The sequence below is a fragment of the Clinocottus analis genome, unplaced genomic scaffold (genome assembly GCF_023055335.1).
Source record: "Clinocottus analis isolate CAN_PGR_092001 unplaced genomic scaffold, fCliAna1.0.p SCAF_17, whole genome shotgun sequence".
NCBI lineage: Eukaryota > Metazoa > Chordata > Actinopteri > Perciformes > Cottidae > Clinocottus > Clinocottus analis.
The window spans coordinates 13,855,976-13,876,112 of record NW_027175898.1 but is presented as its reverse complement, the minus strand read 5'-3'; the positions used below and the strand labels follow the sequence as shown (position 1 = coordinate 13,876,112).

General features: G+C 42.5%; 1 protein-coding gene across 2 annotated transcripts in view; it reads left to right on the top strand.

Moving 5' to 3' along the window:
* pcnx1 (pecanex 1) overlaps positions 1-19,475 on the top strand; it is a 30,209-nt gene extending 10,734 nt beyond the window's left edge. Inside the window, exons 8-36 of one of the 2 annotated variants that reach the window (XM_068579726.1) lie at positions 1,496-1,689; positions 3,518-3,611; positions 3,878-3,935; positions 4,580-4,797; positions 5,651-5,804; positions 6,007-6,039; positions 7,056-7,227; positions 8,222-8,332; positions 8,542-8,633; positions 9,153-9,262; positions 9,722-9,827; positions 10,004-10,096; positions 10,447-10,597; positions 10,946-11,087; positions 11,664-11,841; positions 11,960-12,068; positions 12,395-12,524; positions 12,621-12,679; positions 12,875-13,090; positions 13,782-14,035; positions 14,123-14,353; positions 14,656-14,756; positions 15,038-15,188; positions 15,293-15,523; positions 15,618-15,892; positions 16,048-16,226; positions 16,556-16,989; positions 17,808-17,948; positions 18,243-19,475. In XM_068579726.1, the coding sequence (XP_068435827.1) occupies positions 1,496-1,689; positions 3,518-3,611; positions 3,878-3,935; positions 4,580-4,797; positions 5,651-5,804; positions 6,007-6,039; positions 7,056-7,227; positions 8,222-8,332; positions 8,542-8,633; positions 9,153-9,262; positions 9,722-9,827; positions 10,004-10,096; positions 10,447-10,597; positions 10,946-11,087; positions 11,664-11,841; positions 11,960-12,068; positions 12,395-12,524; positions 12,621-12,679; positions 12,875-13,090; positions 13,782-14,035; positions 14,123-14,353; positions 14,656-14,756; positions 15,038-15,188; positions 15,293-15,523; positions 15,618-15,892; positions 16,048-16,226; positions 16,556-16,989; positions 17,808-17,948; positions 18,243-18,383 (4,558 nt within the window). In that variant the 3' untranslated portion in view covers positions 18,384-19,475. Of the gene's footprint in view, positions 1-1,495; positions 1,690-3,517; positions 3,612-3,877; positions 3,936-4,564; positions 4,798-5,650; positions 5,805-6,006; positions 6,040-7,055; positions 7,228-8,221; positions 8,333-8,541; positions 8,634-9,152; positions 9,263-9,721; positions 9,828-10,003; positions 10,097-10,446; positions 10,598-10,945; positions 11,088-11,663; positions 11,842-11,959; positions 12,069-12,394; positions 12,525-12,620; positions 12,680-12,874; positions 13,091-13,781; positions 14,036-14,122; positions 14,354-14,655; positions 14,757-15,037; positions 15,189-15,292; positions 15,524-15,617; positions 15,893-16,047; positions 16,227-16,555; positions 16,990-17,807; positions 17,949-18,242 lie in introns of both variants that reach the window. The other variant, XM_068579725.1, reaches the window with a different exon arrangement.
* The last annotated feature ends 662 nt before the right edge of the window (positions 19,476-20,137 follow it).

Here is a 20,137-nt window from a genome sequence, read left to right as displayed (position 1 = left end):
CAACGTCTGACTAATCTACTTGACTGACATGCCGTCTCCCCACAGAACTGCGCATGATTCGGCCGATTAAAACACGTGGGCGTCCAGCTGTCTTACTGCTTTGACCTTTTGAAAGACCTCTCTAAGGAGAAGAGATGAAGATGATATTAATAATCTCTTTAAAAATCAAGGGTTTAAGTCTGTCCCCATCAACTGTTTTCTTCAACAGTCTTTTGCTGCTCTTAGATTTTAACGCCTGACTTTTAACACCTTTGAAACCATTTCCTTTTTTCTTTTCTTTTTTTAAAGAAAAATTTCACAGAAAAAGAAAAGTAATACTTTATTTACTTTTTGTTATTTGTGCATCGGCCTTATCAGTCCCTTTTTGCTTTATTTGGGATCTGACCTTGAGTTCTCTTTGGACAGAGTTTTGTTTTTATCCTTGCTGTCCAAAATGACTGAGGACATTACACGATTGACTACATCTCTGCAGAGTAGTTTATACACATCCTCATGTCTGAGATCGTAGCCTGATTAGAGAGACCCATGTCGTAAGGTCACAGCTTCTCTCACGACAACAGCTTGGGTGTCCCTTGTTATCAAATAAGCAAAGCGTAAAACCCCTAAGAGATTTATCCCAAATAAACAACCATTTAAAATGACCGTCTTGGAACCGTTAACTTTACAAACGATGAACATATGAAAGCTGTATGTTTATGTTCCACATATGCTGTGAATGTGCATCAGTTCCTGGGGTCTGTGCAACTTTCTGTTTTGTTGTACAACTGCCAACAGCTATTCACCTCTAGCCAAGACTCCGTATTTCCCTGCATCTATCTAGCAAGGTCACATTTGGAAATGCTGAGCCTAGAAAAAAGGTTGAGGAAGGAAAACAAGTGTGTAGCCTGCCAGGAGTCAATAAACTTCCAAATGTAAAATCGTTCCCTCCTCCACCTTCCTCTGTGACTTCACTCTAAAACACTTTTTTGACTTTCTTAATGTTGCACCGGGTATTTTTATCTTAAGCTTTGTCAAATAGTTAAGCTATTCATCTACAGGTATGGTAGTTTATCAGCATTACTGAGAATTAGCTCCACCTTTGTATAGCTTTAGGGAGAAGTCTGATTCATATATATATGCTTTTGACTCACTAAAGACCGCCATGGCTGGTGCCACGATGAAGGTCCACCTGCAGGTGTGCATGTAAATGTGGAACATGATTACTAAATGATAAATGCAACATGCTGACTATTGGATACAAATGATATTATACAAATCAGATGTGTTAAACAAGAAGAAGCCACAAAGTCTGTTTAAACTTTCTTAAGATTCAAAACTCAAAATCTAGTTTCAGCCATTTTTTGCCCCACGAGTTAGGGACCTCCATTGTGACAAGCAGCAGCTGCATCTCATCACCTGCAATCCCGGTGTCTCCTCCCCATGTTATAACGCTGTATATTAACAGAGCCCTTCTGGCCTCTGTCACTCATCATTGCCTCCCCTTCTCCTCCAACAGTCTTCAGGAGGCTCTCAGCCAGGCCTCCCAGCCTTCTGCCTCCCAGGTGAAAAGTCAGCCATCCAGAACCCCGTCCCAGGTGACCGTGTTGAGCGCAAGCGCCTCCCTGCTGGCCAGGAATGGAAGCACACACCTGGAGGGTTCTCAGGACAAGGCCTCAACTGTTGGCGCTACCAGTTTGCAGGATGACTTGGGTAGGAAGATGTTAAGATAAAGGAACTTCTGATGGAAAAGAGTTTGATTGGTAGTTTGTGAGGAGGTGGATTTATATGACAAATTTGTTTTGCTGGTTTATCTGAAAGTAGCAGCGGCTCCAAATATTTAACAACATCAGGTCCACAGTAGTGTGGACAAAAAAATAGTTTGCGCCAACAATGCCTTCAAGCTAAAACGGGTTTTGCCGACAATAAAGAAAAAAATATTCAAAAAGACCCTTTTATTTGTGCTTTTATTTCCTCTTTGTTCCGGTTTTTCAATGCTTTGGTTAGAAAGTTGCGACAGTGGCTCTGATGGTTTGGGGCTGCTTGAAAAAAAAAGAAGAAGCTGGTCACGAACATGACTGTTGCGGTCAGTCACACAGAGCACTATTATCCACGCTCGTTGGATTGACGCAATCGGTCAAAGCCGAGCCACAATTATCCGCGCTCCATTTATCACCGTCTGTGATATTGTCTATAGCCAATACTTGACCTCACTTGGCTGTTACCCAGACTGCTGTCAGCAGAGTGTTACAGATTGCGGTTGATGCCTCGACATCGACATGTTTCACTGATATCCGTATCAGGTCAACGATTGTTAAAAGAAAACTGGGGTTTTGTAAGAGCTGTTTTTCCGTCCATGCTCTGAACCCAGTGGTAAATCAATTACCGCTTCCGCTCATAATTTGACCGGGAGCAGAGGGCTATTATGAGAAACTTAGTGGTCTGAGTGTCTGTTCGTGTAATTGCGAGCAATAATAATCTTGTATAATTTTATATGATGTCACTACTTTGGCTATATCTTAATGTATATGCAGCCATGATGTCAGACATGAGCTTACTCAACACACATGTACAGTAGCATGAAGGAAACATGTCCAACGCTGATCATTAGATGAGGAAATAATGCATTGCACACATTCAACAGTCATATCCTCACCAAATATCCTTGAATACACATATTTTTATATCCTGGAGCATATTTTGAAGCATTAATCGATTCATCACAGTTCCTTTTCTGTTGCACGTCATCCAAAGTAATGAATTTAACAACATTCTTAATTTTTTTTTTATATTTGTTGATTCACATTGAATACTTCCTGTGCAACAGGTTTTCTTGACTTATTCACATTTCAGCAACTCCCCACCCCAGCCCCGCTTTGCTGTGTTTCTTCTCATGATTCCCAGCTTTAAAAAAAAATATATTTAAAAACAGGAACAGCATACACACAGCGTTGGGATTGCAATTGAGTTTTCATTAACCTGAGCGGGAGCAGCGTTTCCATGGCAACCTTCTTATATTCCTCTGTGACTGGTGGGAATATTTTAAGAATCTATTTGAGACATTTTTTTGCAATAGCCATAAGCACTTTAGATTGGAAATAACATTGTAAGAGAAGCTCTCGTCAACCAGGCGGTTAAATCCTGTCTGTGTGGGACACTGGGGAGGATTTGTAGACATCTTTGAAATAAGCCTGTCATGGGTTTCTGACGTTCTATAGTTGTTGAGCTACACAACATTTATGTCCTGCTTTCATTCCTCGTCACAGGATAAATGACATAGAGCTCCACTGAAGCAACAGAGGAACACCCTGATGGCTGTGAAGGAAATGACAGACTTGCTTAGAAAAGCCTCTTTGGGAGGAAACGCATTCACCCAAAGATCCCATTAGCTCGGATGAACACAGTAAAAGGACCAAAGTTATCAAATTCTGAGAACAAGGGAACATGGAGTTGGAATAAATTATTCCCACAAAGTCGCTCTTTTGCTTGGGATTTCCGTGGCCTCACTTTGCTTCTCTCTCTTGTTGTTGTTGTGTTACAGGGAAGCTCACGCCCTCCTTGTACGAGGTCGGCGGGTGTGACATGTCCCTGGTCAATTTTGAACCTGCAACCAGACGAGCCTCCAATAACATATGGTTAGTGTCACATTTTAGAATCATCTCATCGGTTTCAAATGATGACCTTGTAGTTTCTCACAATTTAGCCTTCTCCACAAAATTGGGGGGGGGGCAAAGGCTTTAGCTTTTTTGAAACGACATAACCGTACAGTACAAAAGCCAAGCAAAATAGCCCATTGGCTGTTTGGTTTGAGGTCACCAGGAAATGAATCATGATTTAATACAGTAAGAGCAGCAGATGCTTTTCTCTCATCGCCATGCTCATTTTGTCTAATGCCCCGCAGGGACACCGACTCCCACCTCTCCAGTTCTACCTCAGTTCGCTTCTACCCTCATGACCTGGTGAGTACCCAACTAGTGAGTGTGTGAGTGTGAGAAAAGACTGTAAAAAAATTAAAATACACAGATAAATACAAAAAAAATTTTTTGTTGCATATCGTTGCAAATTATTTTTGGCATTCGTGATTTTCAGTTTGAACAGTTGTCCTGCTGTGTTAGCTGTTGCTCCCCTCCCTCTTTTTTTGCCCTTTTCTTGTTCCCTCAGACCAAAGACAAATCTCATGACACCATTTTTTCAAATCACAACCAAGTTGGCTCTTGAACAGAGTTTGAAAATGTTTTATTGGATTTCAAAACTCTTTTTACAGTCTGGCACTTACGTTACTATTGGATGTACTTGTTCTATGAGAGCGAGAAAGGTGTCTTGATCGTCTGTTGCTGGCTTTTTAATCGTTTTTGCAACAAGAATCCAGATGGCTGGGAGTGGGTGTGGTGGTATAACAGCCAAAATCCAACACTCTCAGTGGTATCAAGAGAACACATTTCTTTCCAACACTTTTTGTATTCGTCGACTCTTAACTATCTTTTGAAACACCTGTGTACCAATCTTAATACCACATTTGCAGAATACTTTGTGTAGTTAGCGCTGGTGAAGATGCAGCGTGACTAGGTTTTTACTCACCGTGAGATAGATCTCCCTCCCTCAGATCCGTCTGAACCGTCTGCTGACGATGGACCCAGAGCTGCTGGAGCACCAGGACGGAGACCTGAGCCCGGAGCTCCAGGACGCACCGCTGGGACAAGAGGACCCTGCAGCGACAGCTGCCGCCGGCAAAACCAGGCAGTACTACCGCTTGTGGCTTCTGCCCTTCCTGTGGGTCGGACTGCACTTTGACCGGCTCACCCTGCTGGCACTATTTGACAGGTAAGAAAAGCCCAGACAAGCATCGTATCAAAACCAGAAGCACCATAACCGACAAAAAAAGTCCTTTACATGCTAAATTGGGTAATTAGAAATCTGACTCTTCTCTGCTGGAACCCCACTCATTAATTATAATAATAACACAAGTGTGTCTCTAGATTTAAATCATGTTCATCATGGCATTGACCACTTATTTAATCAGGTCAGTCCCACTGAAATTAGGGACAGTCCAAGATGTCTGCGACACGGATTCTGACCGATAAAAAGCAAGAGAAACAGAAGTCTGAGACCGCAGTGTACCCCTACAGCAGTCGATCCCTAAAAGATTAGCCAACCATGCTTTGCACTCACAATATGGACATGTTCTTTAAATGTCACCATTTTCTGCTGGCTGTTCAGCATAGAGCTGAATTAGATAATGTACACTTTTATATCCAGCTCTGTTTAAGCTTAAAGAAACCTTGAAGTGGGATTGTATGACCCTTCTCCGTGTGAATTTTGGACATTATTTGTTTGTATTTGAAACTGCATCACATAATTTAGCTTGTAAATAGTTCACAGGACACAATTCTGTTTGCATTCAATGTACAAATAGTCTGAAGATGTCACAATACAACCAATATGATTCATCTGCTGTGGAATATCACAAGGTTCCAACCTGGGCCCCATTTGGATATTTTATTTATTTATATTTGTGTCTATATGCATTTATTTACATATATTTCCCATTGCCTTTTTTTTCTTCTCAATGTTTTTTATAAACCTGGTTTGGATATTACACATTTGGGGAATTGAGTCTTCTATCCAAGAACTGTTGACTGCACTCTAGGGTTGATGCTTCTCCGCTGCGTTCCAGGAACCGCGAGGTTTTAGAGAACGTGCTGGCCGTACTGCTGGCTGTTCTGGTGGCCTTCCTGGGTTCATTGATGCTGGTCCACGGCTTCTTCACCGACATCTGGGTCTTTCAATTCTGCCTCGTCATTGCAAGTTGCCAGTATTCCTTACTAAAGGTGAATAATTGAGTTGCTGTTGCTGGATTTGACCTGAAAGAGTGAAACAAAGAACCGTCGTTACTATTGATGCTTAAAACATTTATTCGATGCTTAACTTACTCTGAACTATTATTTACTATGTTTGCTTAAGGTATGTGAAGGCATGAAGTATAAAATATACATAGGTAGAGAATTGACCCGTCTCTTTCTTTATTGACAGAGTGTTCAACCAGACTCCTCGTCCCCTCGACATGTAAGTAATTATAACTCGTAAATTATTCATGTATCCACATTTTGTGGTGTTTTGGGCTTAAAGTTGATGCTTATATTCTGAGTGATGGTCTTGGATAGCCCACATCGAACGACCAAAGATCAGGAGTTCAATGTAAAAAAAAAAAGAAAGAAAAGAAAACTAGCAGTTAGACAACAGAAAAATAAATGGCCGTTACACTTTAGCGTGAGACTGGAGGTGAACAAATAGAGAATCAATTTCCTTTCATGTCTAATATGACCTGGGGTTGTTGTTCAGTATTTTCTTCTATTTCTGTTGTGGTTCTTGAAAATTACGTTGTTTTTCCCCTGCAAGTCTATGTGTTCCTCCCTCCCTTGCGTCAGTAGCCTGCTCTGAAACGGCGTCTTTTATTAATGCAGAGCTCTCCTACTCGGCTGCAGGCACAAGCTTTAAATAGCTGGCCAGAGTTTAGACCACAGCTCACTCTCTCACTCTTTGTCTGTACCTCCCTTCCTCTCCCCCTCTTTCCTCCTCGCCCCCCTTTTTTCTTCACCTCATTTCACCTCGAAGACTTCTCTCGCTCCGTTTTCACGACATCGTCAACACATTGTGCACAAACGCCGTCTATTTAATCTGATTGTTGGCGGTGAAAAAGCAGGACGACCCGTCGCCTCTTGGGTTGAAACCTGCGCACTGCCGGCGTGCATTCTCCCTCTCTTGTGAAACAGAACACTTGATGCTATTTCTGTTTATACCTGTGTCACTGTCCCCATGGCTGGTATGACACGGATACCACCAACAGAATTATTTCTTCTTGGCATGATTATTTATGTTGGTTTTGCAATGAGTAGTATTTGTTCTACGCTTTTATCTGCAATTCATCCCAAGGGCAAACATTTTCAAGATCGTTTCGGGCATGGCTGTTCATTTTCAATGTACAAGGCTGCATGTTCTGAATACTGAGCTGTGCTGGATTGTAACGGGAATCCTAGTTCCTATAATCAACCATTTGTATCCTCATATCCTTGTCCCTGCAGGGCCATAATCGCATCATCGCGTACAGCCGGCCTGTGTACTTCTGCCTGTGCTGCGGCCTCATTTGGTTGTTCCACTACGGCAGTCTGAGGACCACTTCATCCCGCTTCACCCTGTACGGAGTCGCACTCACCAACTCCCTGGTCCTCGCGTCTGCCAGGGACCTTGTCATTGGTGAGTACACACCCCTGTGGCATGAATGGACAGCACTATTACTATTAACAACAACCTTCATTACTAAGCTTCTTTTTTTTTTTTCAGAAAAGCCATTCATAACAGAAAAAAATAACATGCCAAAACAATACAATAACAAAAATGGTCCGGACAATATAAAGTTCAAAAGAAGTTGGAGCTGCTGGCACAGTTTAAAGTTTGGCTTCATTTGCTCACAAATGTACGCCAAAGCTCGACTGTGAAGTGCCTTAAAATCAATAATAAAACAAACAAACATAAAGCCAATGCAAAATACAGTAATCAATTCTGGAAAAGATGAAAGCATGACAATTTGTGTCCATACTTTTTATTAAATGATACAAAGTAGCTTTGGTACTTTTAGGAACATGACCATCAATCATTGTTATTATATTCAAAGATAACTCTTAAATTTCTGGCATTTGGCCTAATGGAGGGTCATCAAATATATCATAGTTTATTAACATTGTTGTCTGGCTGGAGAATGCTGTTCCATATTTTCTGTCTATTAGTAAAAATTAGGAAATTTACAAAAAGAAACACACAAATAAAATGATACAAGAGAGAATGCACTGCTGCACTTTAATTGTTTCCCCAACACAGGAGACAAATTGAGCTGTACCGAAATAAGACACATCAACAGAAAAATTATGGGAAAGTGCAATAAGTGTATTAGCTACAATCTCTCTTCTACAAGCAATATTTATGCGTTTCGAGTATATTAAAGCCACCTTTCATCCAACAACAGTCAACATTAATTGCTGCAGTTGCCCTGGAGACATGCCAGCAGGCACCGATATGAACCAGTAATACCTGCAGTTTCAGTCAGAGATGCAGAACAATAAACAAGTCATTGTCGTCTGCAATATTGAAAGGAAAACTTTGCAATTTTAAGATGGAAAACGTGTCAACGAATCAGTGTTTAATTATGTCACACTATTACCGTGTGTGTGTGTTTGTTTGTGTCTCCCTGCAGTCTTCACTCTGTGTTTTCCCATCATCTTCTTCGTGGGGCTGCTGCCACAAGTCAACACGTTCGTCATGTATATCTTTGAGCAGCTGGACATCCATGTGTTCGGGGGCAATGGTGAGTGACTTATAGATGCACAACTTCATTGCAGGGGTGACTTTGACCTCTACAGAAGGAGACAACGAACACTCGCACACTCTTGTCTTATATATTATGATATGGCCGGCTTCATTAGAGGCCAGAGTGCTGATCTGCATTCTGCCTGGCCTGGTGCCTGTCGGGTTGATTGGCCTCATTGCTGACATCCTTCTCTGTGGTCTTTGCAGCCTCCACAAGCCTTCTGTCAGCGCTGTACAGCATCCTGCGCAGCGTCGTCACCGTCGCTCTGCTCTACGGTTTCTGCTACGGAGCTCTGAAGGTGAGCGCAAAGCCAACCAAGCATCTAATTCTAATCTAGATGCAATATAATCTGCTGGGGATCATCTAACTGTCGTCAAAAAGGAGTCGGAGGAAGGGAATCCAGTTCGAACGTACTTTATAACTGTGTCCTCTACAGCTAGTAAAGAGTACTGTGTTTTAACCAACACTTGAGTTTCCAATCAGACCTCAAGAGAGCTTTATTGATGCAATAGATACTTTATAATTCATATTTCAGACAATGACAGAATACAGATTCATTCAGACAGTATGAGAAAAAAGTTTTTAAAAAGTGGTGCTTTAAGCGAAAGGCAAACATCAACATGCTCACAGGGAAAATGCTAACACACGAATGTGTATAAGTTGATCAGTCGCCTATCACTAAGCTGAGGGTAAACTAAAGTTTCACTATAAAAATGTATGTTTTAACCTAATAATGGAAAGGTTATATGTATCTAATCACTTCAGCAAGATAAATCATAGTTTAGTTTTAGAAATATTCTTGTTCTCTGTGTTGTAGGAGTCCTGGGAGCCTCATCACATCCCTGTGTTGTTCTCTGTGTTCTGCGGCCTCTTGGTGGCAGTGTCTTACCACCTGAGCCGGCAGAGCGGCGACCCTTCTGTCCTCATGTAAGTTCACTTCCCTGAACAACAGACCTCACTCATCAAGTATTTGCAGTACCGCAAGTTATGGTGACTTCCCACAGAAATAGATATTGACGTGAAGTTCAACTATTTGCCGTGTTAAAAATTCTTGCTCTGGTGGTCATGTATGGTGAACTCACCCAACTGGCACAAGAACAGGCAAAAACAGATCATCAGAAGTATTTTTCCATTAACCGCTTGACCAACATCTGCTCGAAAGAAATCTGTGACATTTCTGCTCGCACACATGCGGTGGATTATCTCAGACAAGGATTTTCTAAGCATTTCCAAAATGCTCAGTTCAAATGGCTTGAAACTGCTTCAACACAACGGTTGTAGTGTTAACAGTGGATGGGTATCCATTCCCTCTGAGAGGAATCACCCTCAGGAGATTCATGGTGTGCAAACCAGCTGATAATTATTTATTTATTTTTTGCGTCATAGCTCGCTGATACAGTCCAAGATTGTGCCCAATTTGAAAGATAAGAACCCAGAGGACCCTTTGTCAGAAGTACAGGACCCTCTTCCTGAGAAGCTCAGGGCCTCAGTGGTGAGTTGACCGTCAGCATTTCTCTAACTAAAGCCAGGACGAGGGAGGCATTTGTTCTGAAGCTAGGATTGTTGTTGTGAACATACCAGACATGCAACTTAATTTGTTAAAGCTGCTTTTAAAGCAGGATTTTATTATTTCTTTCTAATCCACGTTGTTTGTTGTTCAATGCACAGAATGAGCGTCTGCAGTCTGACCTGATCGTCTGCGTGGTCATTGCTGTCCTTTACTTCGCCATCCATGTCAGCACAGTCTTTATTGCACTGCAGGTACAGTCAATATTTTCTTAATAATGAAAAGCTGATGCCGATCTCATTTTTTCACACACTCTCTTCAGTTACAAAGGAATGCATGAGGACATTCTTTCCACATTTATTTTGAATTATACCTTATGAACACGGATCAAACACTCTTTTTTAAAATGCAACAGGTTAGGCTATAGAAATGAAAAACAACTCTTATGCAATGAAACTAAAAATACAATATCCATAGAATAAAATTAAACTTTGGAAAAAAAAAAAAAAAAGTTAATTACAAATAGTCACATAGTTGTTTTTGCTTATGCACGCAGGCAGATTGTGTGTAAATATGAGTTTCTTCTGTCCCTGTGCTCCCTCAGCCTTTCCTCAGTTATGTCCTGTATGCACTGTTGGGGACGGTGGGCTTGCTCACCCACTACCTGCTGCCTCAAGTCCGCAAGCAGCTGCCCTGGTACTGCTTCTCCCACCCTCTGCTCAAAACTAAGGAGTACTATCAGTTTGAAGTCAGGGGTGAGTACGATTCAGCAAACAGCAACCAAAACCGTTTCCAAGTCTTACCCTTAAGTAGTGATACCAGAAAACTGTGTTTTGTATATGTGTGTGTTTTTGTTCAACCATTGTGATTATCAACATCTAACTTACTATGCAGGATGGATCATTTTTCCTGAGATGCTGACAGCAGAAATTAAAATATAATCCTTTCATCTGATATTGTATGTCAGTCGCCAATATCAACAGAGAAGATAGAGGCCAACATTTTTTTTTTTTTTTTTGGATTCCTCCGGATAGTTTGTCCTCTCAGCAATAATGTTATCTCCGTAATGATGTTGAGTAAATAACTTCTTCTTCTTTCCTCAGATGCGGCTCATGTGATGTGGTTTGAAAAGCTTCATGTGTGGCTGCTGTTTTTGGAGAAGAATGTTCTCTATCCACTCGTCATCCTTAATGAGCTGAGTGGCAGCGCCAGAGAGCTCGCCAGTCCAAAGAGACTTGACACAGAGTGAGACATCTTTTCCATTTTTGTCTCCTTTTTCTCTTTGATTGTGGTATTCTCTCTTATTTTATAACATAACCTAACCCTGAGTGGCGGATCGCGTTCTTCGCTATCGTACCGTACTGTACTTGTACAATGAAAATCCAGAACCTGTAAAGCAGATTCATTTGATAACCTTCTGAAGATAAGAATCGTTCACCTCGCAAACTTTTAAACAATAAATTGAGATTGAGAAACATTCCTATTTGCTTTCTTGTAAATTGTTAGATGAGAGGAATGCTACCACTCTTAAGTCCATACAGTGAAATGAATGCAGACCATAACCAATTAGCTTAGCACAAAAAATGGAAACTATCTGAAGGTAATACCTGAAGCTAACTGATAAACTAACTTATCCAAACAAAAACCAAGATGTTATTATCTTTGGACAAAATATGTAACTGTTCTTTTAATTGTCTAGTAGCTCACAAATACTGCATAGGTAATTATTTTAGAATCTTAAGAAAAAGGTTGCTGATTTTATCATGATTTAAGTGTCGACACGTAAAAGCTCGACCATGACTTATTTCAAATGTCCTCCAGGGTGGGCGCTCTGATGATCACAGTGGCCGGCCTGAAGCTGCTCCGTTCATCCTACAGCAGTCCCACCTACCAGTATGTGACCATCCTCTTCACCGTCCTCTTCTTCACCTTTGACTACCGCCATCTCTCAGAGACGCTGCTGCTCGACCTCTTCCTCATGTCCATCGTTTTCAGCAAGGTGAGAGGATTATAGAATGAGTTCTGCGTGTATTTTATGTCATCTAAAATCATTATGATTACATACAAATGATTCATTCTGCTCAGTTGTAAACTGCTTGTTTTTTTTGTTTTTACAGATGTGGGAGCTGTTTTACAAGCTGCACTTTGTCTACACCTACATCGCCCCATGGCAGATCACATGGGGCTCAGCCTTTCACGCCTTTGCTCAGCCCTTTGCTGTGCCTCGTATCCTTTCATTGCTGTGTTTATCACAACCTATGCTATGCACTGAGTCACCAGTTTCTTAGGTAGGAACTGATCATTTATAGTAGCATAGATTGTGTTGTAGAGAGGTATTTGACCCGTTTGATCTTTTTTGAGGCCGGAGTTGTCGGTGAGGTTGGATTAGGATGCTCCAGGTTGAGATGTGTTTAATGTTGTATTTGGAAATGAGGGTAAGCAAAGCACTCGCCTTTTTTTTGGTTTAACTATTACTGTAAAGGGACAGCAGATTCTATGTACAGCGAAGCTTACATATTTTTTTAAGTGACCCTTGACCCGAGCCCGTGCAGACTCTGCCATGCTGTTTGTCCAGGCTGTGGTGTCGGCAATCTTCTCCACTCCCCTAAACCCTTTCTTGGGCAGTGCCATCTTCATCACGTCCTACGTCCGTCCCGTCAAGTTCTGGGAAAGAGATTACAAGTGAAGAAAACAATTTGAAATACCTTTCTATGTTCGAATACAATACTATTTCCAGGAATATGTGTCTGAAATGTGTGATTTTCCTCATCTATGCAGCACCAAGAGAGTGGATCACTCCAACACTCGGCTGGCCTCTCAGCTGGACCGAAATCCAGGTGAGGGCATTGCAGCCAAGTTTACAAGTTTGTTTCCCCTTCAAAGTTTATCACAAGACGGGCTCTCATCGAAGCCATGCTGTGATTTAGGACGATAGAACAAGTGTATTTTCCTCAGTCCATTCCACTGATGAGTGAACACAAAAGTCAATAATGCATGTTTTACTAATCTGCTTTTCTTGTTTACCTCTTCAGGCTCAGATGACAACAATTTGAACTCCATCTTCTACGAGCACCTCACCCGCTCCCTGCAGCACAGCCTGTGTGGAGACCTCCTGCTGGGCCGATGGGGCAACTTCAGCACAGGGGACTGCTTCATCCTGGCCTCCGACTACCTGAACGCTCTGGTGCATCTCATCGAGATCGGCAACGGTCTGGTCACCTTTCAGCTCCGAGGGCTGGAGTTCAGAGGTGAGGTGGTCCACGTGTGGTACAGGAAGAAAGAACGTGGTACCAAATGAGACACGAGTTGTGACTATATTACACTGTCATTTAGCCAATGCTATCACTGTCACTGATTGGAAGTCATTTTTTAGTCACAATTATAGTTTGAACTTCTGATTTTATCGGCTTCTGACGTTTGTGGTTTTAGTTTAGTATTTGAAAATCAAGTCCGAGAATATTTTCTCAGTGACTTCCTCCTTCAGTCTCCAAATCATGTTTAGTAAAGAGTTGAGCAAACTCCACCCCCTGTTTTTACAAGCAGCATGTGAACATTCATTCCAGCATGTTAGTCTAGTTGTGCTTTTTCTTCTTGTGAAACACACTTGTGCACGAGTTACCAGCATGACTCAGCCAGAGTTCAGTGCATGTGACTCGCTGGAAACCGTTTACAGAATTGGAGAAACAAAAAGTGCTGACTGTCTGTCTGCACTTTTTCCACCTTCACTGATAAAACAAAATCATGTTTTTGTGGGTTAACAGAGATATTTAACCAGTTTATACAGTATATGTGTGAGAAAATCTGACTTTCTCTCAATGTGCCTGTTATAGTTATAGTCACTTCAACATTCGTGGTCTGGCAATAGTTTTGATCTGACTTTCGTTGTGCACGAGTAATATTCTGTCCATATGAATCTCTTGATATTTTCTCCCGCCACAGGAACTTACTGCCAGCAAAGGGAAGTGGAGGCCATCACTGAGGGGGTGGAGGAAGACGAGGGCTGCTGTTGCTGCGAGCCGGGCCACCTCCCTCACATCCTGTCCTTTAATGCGGCCTTTGGACAGCGCTGGCTGGCCTGGGAGGTGCTGGTCACCAAATATGTGCTGGAGGGCTACAGCATCACTGATAACAGCGCCGCCTCCATGCTGCAGGTGTTCGATCTACGGCGCATCCTGACCACCTACTATGTAAAGGTTAGTGGGACGTAGCTGTTGAACAGAAGGTGGAAGTATTCTATTATTTATGCATGATCTAAATGCATCCTCCCTTCCTGGTCTCAGGGTATCATCTACTATGTGATCGCTTCCACCAAGCTGGAGGAGTGGCTGGCTAACGAGACCATGAGAGACGGCCTCCGGGCATGTGCAGAGAGGAACTACGTCGACCTAGATCCCACCTTCAATCCCAACATCGACGAGGACTATGACCATCGACTCGCAGGCATCTCCAGGGACAGTTTCTGTGGCGTCTACCTGGGCTGGATCCAGTACTGCAACTCTCGGAGGGCCACGGTAATAAAGGATCCTCGGTCCCTGAGTCACAATCTGAACTCAAACAGACAACATGCGTTGAGCTATTTTATAGAATTTGGCTTGATATGGATTGTTTAATTAAATGATATCAGTAATGGTGCATGTGATAAAAAAAATCTTTATAGAAGTTTTAGGTGTTACATTTTATTGTTGGAATTCAAGTTAAAAAAATAATGCAAAAGCTCTCAAAAAAAAAGTATGTTTTTTTGTGTTCTATGTAGTTCAGCAGCAATTGGGATCATGAGTTTCACGACTCCTCTTTGTCTCCACTTTGTTTGCAGCCACTCGACAGCGAGAAAGACTCTGCTCTGGTGCTGCTCTGCTTCGGCCTGTGTGTGCTGGGGAGGAGAGCTCTGGGAACAGCTGCCCATCATATGTCCAGGTTATTTAATGATCCTAATTATAATAAATTAACGGGTTTTTTTTTATGCTTTAAGTGCAAAGTTAAGAGAGAAATCTGTTATGTAGGCCAGACAGTGTGAACAACAAGAAGGATCTAGGACATTCATGCCTTTTGATGTTTCCTCTGTAACTTTTAAAAGCATGAAGAAACATAGTTTATCATAGAACTAATTTCATGTGATGTCTGTTATTCTGGATGAATGTATTTGTAAACCTTGTGAGTGTTAACAAAACTATATGTTCTTCATCTCTCCATCACAGCAATCTGGAGTCTTTCCTCTACGGTCTTCATGCATTATTCAAGGGAGATTTCCGCATCTCCTCTGTGCGAGACGAGTGGATCTTTGCAGACATGGAACTCCTCAGGAAAGTTGTGGTGCCTGGAATCCGAATGTCTCTCAAACTACACCAGGTGAGGCGCTGCGGGTGTCTCACGCGGTCGACGCCACATAGCGTTGACCTCGTTCTCGGGGGTCAAATGTGATCCGTGACTAAATGTTGCGCTTGTTGTTTCAGGACCACTTCACGTCCCCGGATGAGTACGACGAGCCGGCGGTTCTTTTCGAGGCCATCTCCTCCCACCAGCAGAACCTGGTCATCGCTCACGAGGGCGACCCGGCCTGGAGGAGCGCCGTGCTGTCCAACTCGCCGTCGCTCCTCGCACTGCGTCACGTCCTCGACGAGGGAACCAACGAGTACAAAATCATTATGCTAAATAGACGATACCTCAGCTTCCGTGTCATCAAGGTGAGAACTGCAGCGGATGAAAACTAGCCTTTGATTCCCTCGATCATTGCTGCCACAATATTGCTAATGAGAACTTCACCTCGTTGCGCTGCAGGTGAATAAAGAATGTGTCCGGGGGCTTTGGGCCGGGCAGCAGCAGGAGTTGGTGTTCCTGAGAAACAGAAACCCAGAGCGCGGGAGCATTCAGAACGCCAAGCAGGCTCTGCGGAACATGATCAATTCCTCTTGTGACCAGCCCATCGGATATCCCATCTACGTATCGCCGCTGACCACCTCCTACTGCAACTCGCACCCCCAGCTCGGACACATCCTCGGAGGCCCGATCAGCATCGGGAACATCCGAAACTTTGTTGTCAGCACCTGGCACAGGTCCGTTGGTGCTCCCAAAAACACAAAACAGGACTGACATTTTCACACCAGAGCTGATTTGATTTGTTTTTCTTCTTTCTCTGCGTTTAAAACAATAAATGTGACTGTAGTTTATCAATAGATGATGTTAAAATTATCATATTTTGTCTTTTTAGGTTACGGAAAGGCTGTGGTGCTGGCTGTAACAGTGGCGGGAATATCGAGGATTCCGATGCAGGGGGGATGTCCTGTGGCAGTGGGAATGGGGCGGGGGGTGACTCTCAGCAGAGCTCAGTGTCGCAGAGTGGCACCTCCGGACCCGCCCCCTCTCATACGTACCAGCCGCACACACTGGGTGAGAACCTGACAACCACTAACATTATGTATACTATGACGAATTCATATTTTTGAGTTTGGTTTCGCCTTCACAAAATACACAGTACATCAATTTGACAGGTAGTTGGATTTTTAGTTTAAAAGACAAAGGGAAAATAGGCAGGGAGGGTCTAATCAAGTACACTATTTAGTTGCATTTGGGAAAATGTAGGATCCATGGTTTTTTGGAGCTTGACCCATACTAGTTACTGAAATCCAGGATATCTCATCCGAACATTTTGTAAAATTGCAACACTAAATCTCCGGCGTTCTTGTGGTCTGCGTCTGACTTCACCACCCTGTGTCCAGGCACCAGTCAGAGTTCCCAGTCTGTTCAGTCGGGTTTGGTACGCCACTCTCCTGCTCGAGCCTCTGTTGCCAGCCAGTCCTCCTCCTACCGCTACAGCAGCAGTCGCCACTCCTCCCTGCGCACCTCCACCACAGGCCTGGAGCCCTGCCGTCGCTCCTCCACCAGCCAGCTGTCTCTGCGCACGCTCCCCACCTCCCTGCAGCTCCGGCTGGGCACCACCTCTGACCCCGCTGGCCCCTCCGCCTCCCTCTCCAGCCACAGCATCCCGCCTTGCAAACGCCACACGCTCGTGGGCCTCCTGGGCAACGACGGCATGTGCAGCACCGTGACCGATCCCCTCAGCCAGCATCATCATCACCATTATTACCACCCGCAGCAACACAACCCCATCATCTCCACCGTGCGCAGAGATGACATCTCCTACAGAGTACAGGTCTGTCGATATTATTATGTAAAAAATAAACAAAGAAATTGTGTCCAGAAAACAGAAAGCGCTGGCACAGTCGGCCAGTGGACTTCAGCAGCAGACTTTCAGTTTCACGCATTAATCTACATCAGGAAACTGTGCCAGATAGCTTTTAGTGTTTCTTCTGATCCCTTAGTTCTGTTTAGTCTCAGGTCTTTAGCTCACTTTTAATATAACTACGTCAACCGTCACAATTAATAACTGTTAATGCACTGTAGAAACTAATTAGAAAATATCAGAGCACACTAAACTGACATAATGAGCATTGTAAACATTATACTTGTTAAACATCAACATGCATTCTTATTCATAGCTAGGATGCCGATCTTATCATTTAGCTTAGCAAGTACAGCCTCACCGAGCCGCGAGTATGTCTGCAGACTCTTAATCTTGTTACGCATAATATCTCATTGAATTTTAGCGCAAGTCTTCCTCTTCTTAAAACTATAATCACATTAATACACTCTTGAATGCTGCCTTGGTTGCATGTCATGTCTTTCTGTCTCTTTTTAATTTAAATTTTTTGATGGGATGTTGCCTTTTTTGGAGATAGATATAGATGAGAGAGATATGACATGCAACATGACATTACAGTCCCATGTTATCCATCTTAAGCACCAGGCTACCAGGACACTCTGAAACAAAGCTTATGTACTTGTTTCCACACCTTTTGAATTTGATCTTTTGGAGAAAAAAAATAATATTTGCATGCCTGTCATCTCTTTGAGTAACGACCCCTCGGTCCTGCTGAGATGTAAATGTAATTCTTCTGGGATGTCGCTCAGGTTGCGGACGTCGGTCAGGTGCTGGAGAACATCAACTTATCGAAGCGGAAGGAGCTGCAGTGGCCTGACGAGACGATGAGACTGAGGGCAGGACGGACCTGCTGGAGGGACTGGAGCCCCTTAGAGGGCATGGAAGGACATGTAAGTCTTCATCAGCAGCCTTATAATGAACATATACATTGACGTTTCATTTATGGACAAGCAAATATGATGTTGCTGTGTTTTGTCATATCTTGTCAGCTCACACACGCACATCTGCTGACCTCTTATGCAATGACTGTGTTTTTTGCTTATGATTAGCATTTTTGTACTCGTGTCCTCTTTGTTTGGACCGTCTAACACCCCCCTGTGACCTACTTGCTCTGTAATAAACACCTCCTGAATTTGATTGGAGGCTTCCTCTCACAAAGCCGCCTCCTCTGTTGCCCTCTGCAGGTGATTCACCGGTGGGTGCCTTGTAGCCGAGACCCAGCCAATCGCTCCCATATCGACAAGACCATCCTGCTGGTACAGGTGGAAGATAAGCTAGTGCCCATTTTTGAGACTGGGGTCATTGAGTTGGGTGCAGAGGTTTGAGACTAGCAAGCACACGCGCGCATCGCACCCGTGTGACGACGAAGCCAGACCTCCCCGGCTTTCAGCAGGACGCAGGAGCCTGCAGACAAACAGGAAATGGGAGCTCTCCCCCCTCCCCCGTTCCTTATCGCTGAGGGGGAAAGGAAGCCAGGGAAAAGTGCAAGCCGAGGCAGAGCATATGTTCATCCAGCATCCTTTACTGCATCGACTCACATTAATAATATCTGCCTTGCTTTGCGTCTCAGAAATGCTGCATGACAGTAAACAACCCTTAAGTTAAGTTAGTTCTCGCTACTGGTAATTAATTTTCTATGCATTTCATTGACTATTTTTGTTGGGAATTCTGACAGTGCTGAGTGTAAAGCGCGTGTGGAGATTTTTTTTTTTTCTGTTCTGTTTGTCTTTGAGTAATTTGCCAAAATAAGCCTGTTATTGAATATCTGCCATGGTTTCACACATGTGAAAACTTTTTTTTTTTTTTCGCTGCCAAGTCTCTACAGAGAAAGTTGTGAAGCGGAACAGATTGAAGTCAGAGACTTGACGTTGATGCGCTCGACAAACTCCTCTGTTTTTTTTGTTGTTGTTGTCATTCCGTTTAGATTAGTTGGATATTTGCAAGATTACGTTGCCCAAAAAAAACTTGCACTATAATTTTTGTTTTTTAATTTACAGTGATGCACTACACTCTTAAGATAATATCACATTTTATTTATTACAGACTCTGAATGGCCATGGTTACCGATGCCTTGGGAATGAAAATGCAATCATCATTCTGTTTTCAGCCATTTTTATTTTACTATTTTATGTTTGATAAACTTGAAAATAACTTTTTACTGTATATGATTATATATCTCTATAAATATATATATTTACTCAAATATATATATAATGTCAATGTATAAAAGATTTTCTTTTCAATATTTATTACTGTGAACATGGTATTTACACTTTGTTACATCTTTATTTTTCATTTTGGGACACCGGTTAATGTATTAAGGACCATTGGTTGAAAACGAGATGCCGAATTTTTTGATGGACTGTTTCACTATTTAACTTGATTCTTTTCTATATGGAGAAATAAAAGTTTGATTTATTGCTGACATCTTTAAGACGCCTCTTCCGATTGTGTCATTTAATGGAATCTTAACAGACAAAATTAAAGAATACACACAAGTGCACAACAGTCGCTTTCATTAAATATAGAAAATGTTGCAGCAGAGACTACTAAAGTTAGCACCTTTACCTACAAGCCACAAGCTTTACCAAACGCTATGTGGAGGCAATCCCTCAATTACAGATATGCTCAAAACCTTTCAAATGAAACATGTGGTTTGCAGGTGCAGTGATGTGGAATGGGATTTTATGGTTTACTTGCTGTAAAAGGTTATAGCAGAGCGAATCATATGACAATTCTTTATTGTGCCTGCTTTAATGGGTTAAAAAGAATTGTGCAACATGCTGCAAAATGTGTCAAATGCTGTGTGTGCAAAACATCTTTAGAAAAAATGGCATTCATATACAGTATGTATTAAAAAAAAACATGGAAATACTCGAGGACAAGTAACTCAAAGTTGTTCTTGAGTAAATGCACTTAGTTCCACATTCCATACTGAATCAGACTCATGTTAGCCAAGACAAAGGGCATTGATTTATTGAATGATTAAACTGTAATGTTTGCTTGAAGATTGGGTTGTTTGCACAGCAATTATAATCCAGAGAAAATCTAGTCAAGACATTTTTCACTTGAACCAGGA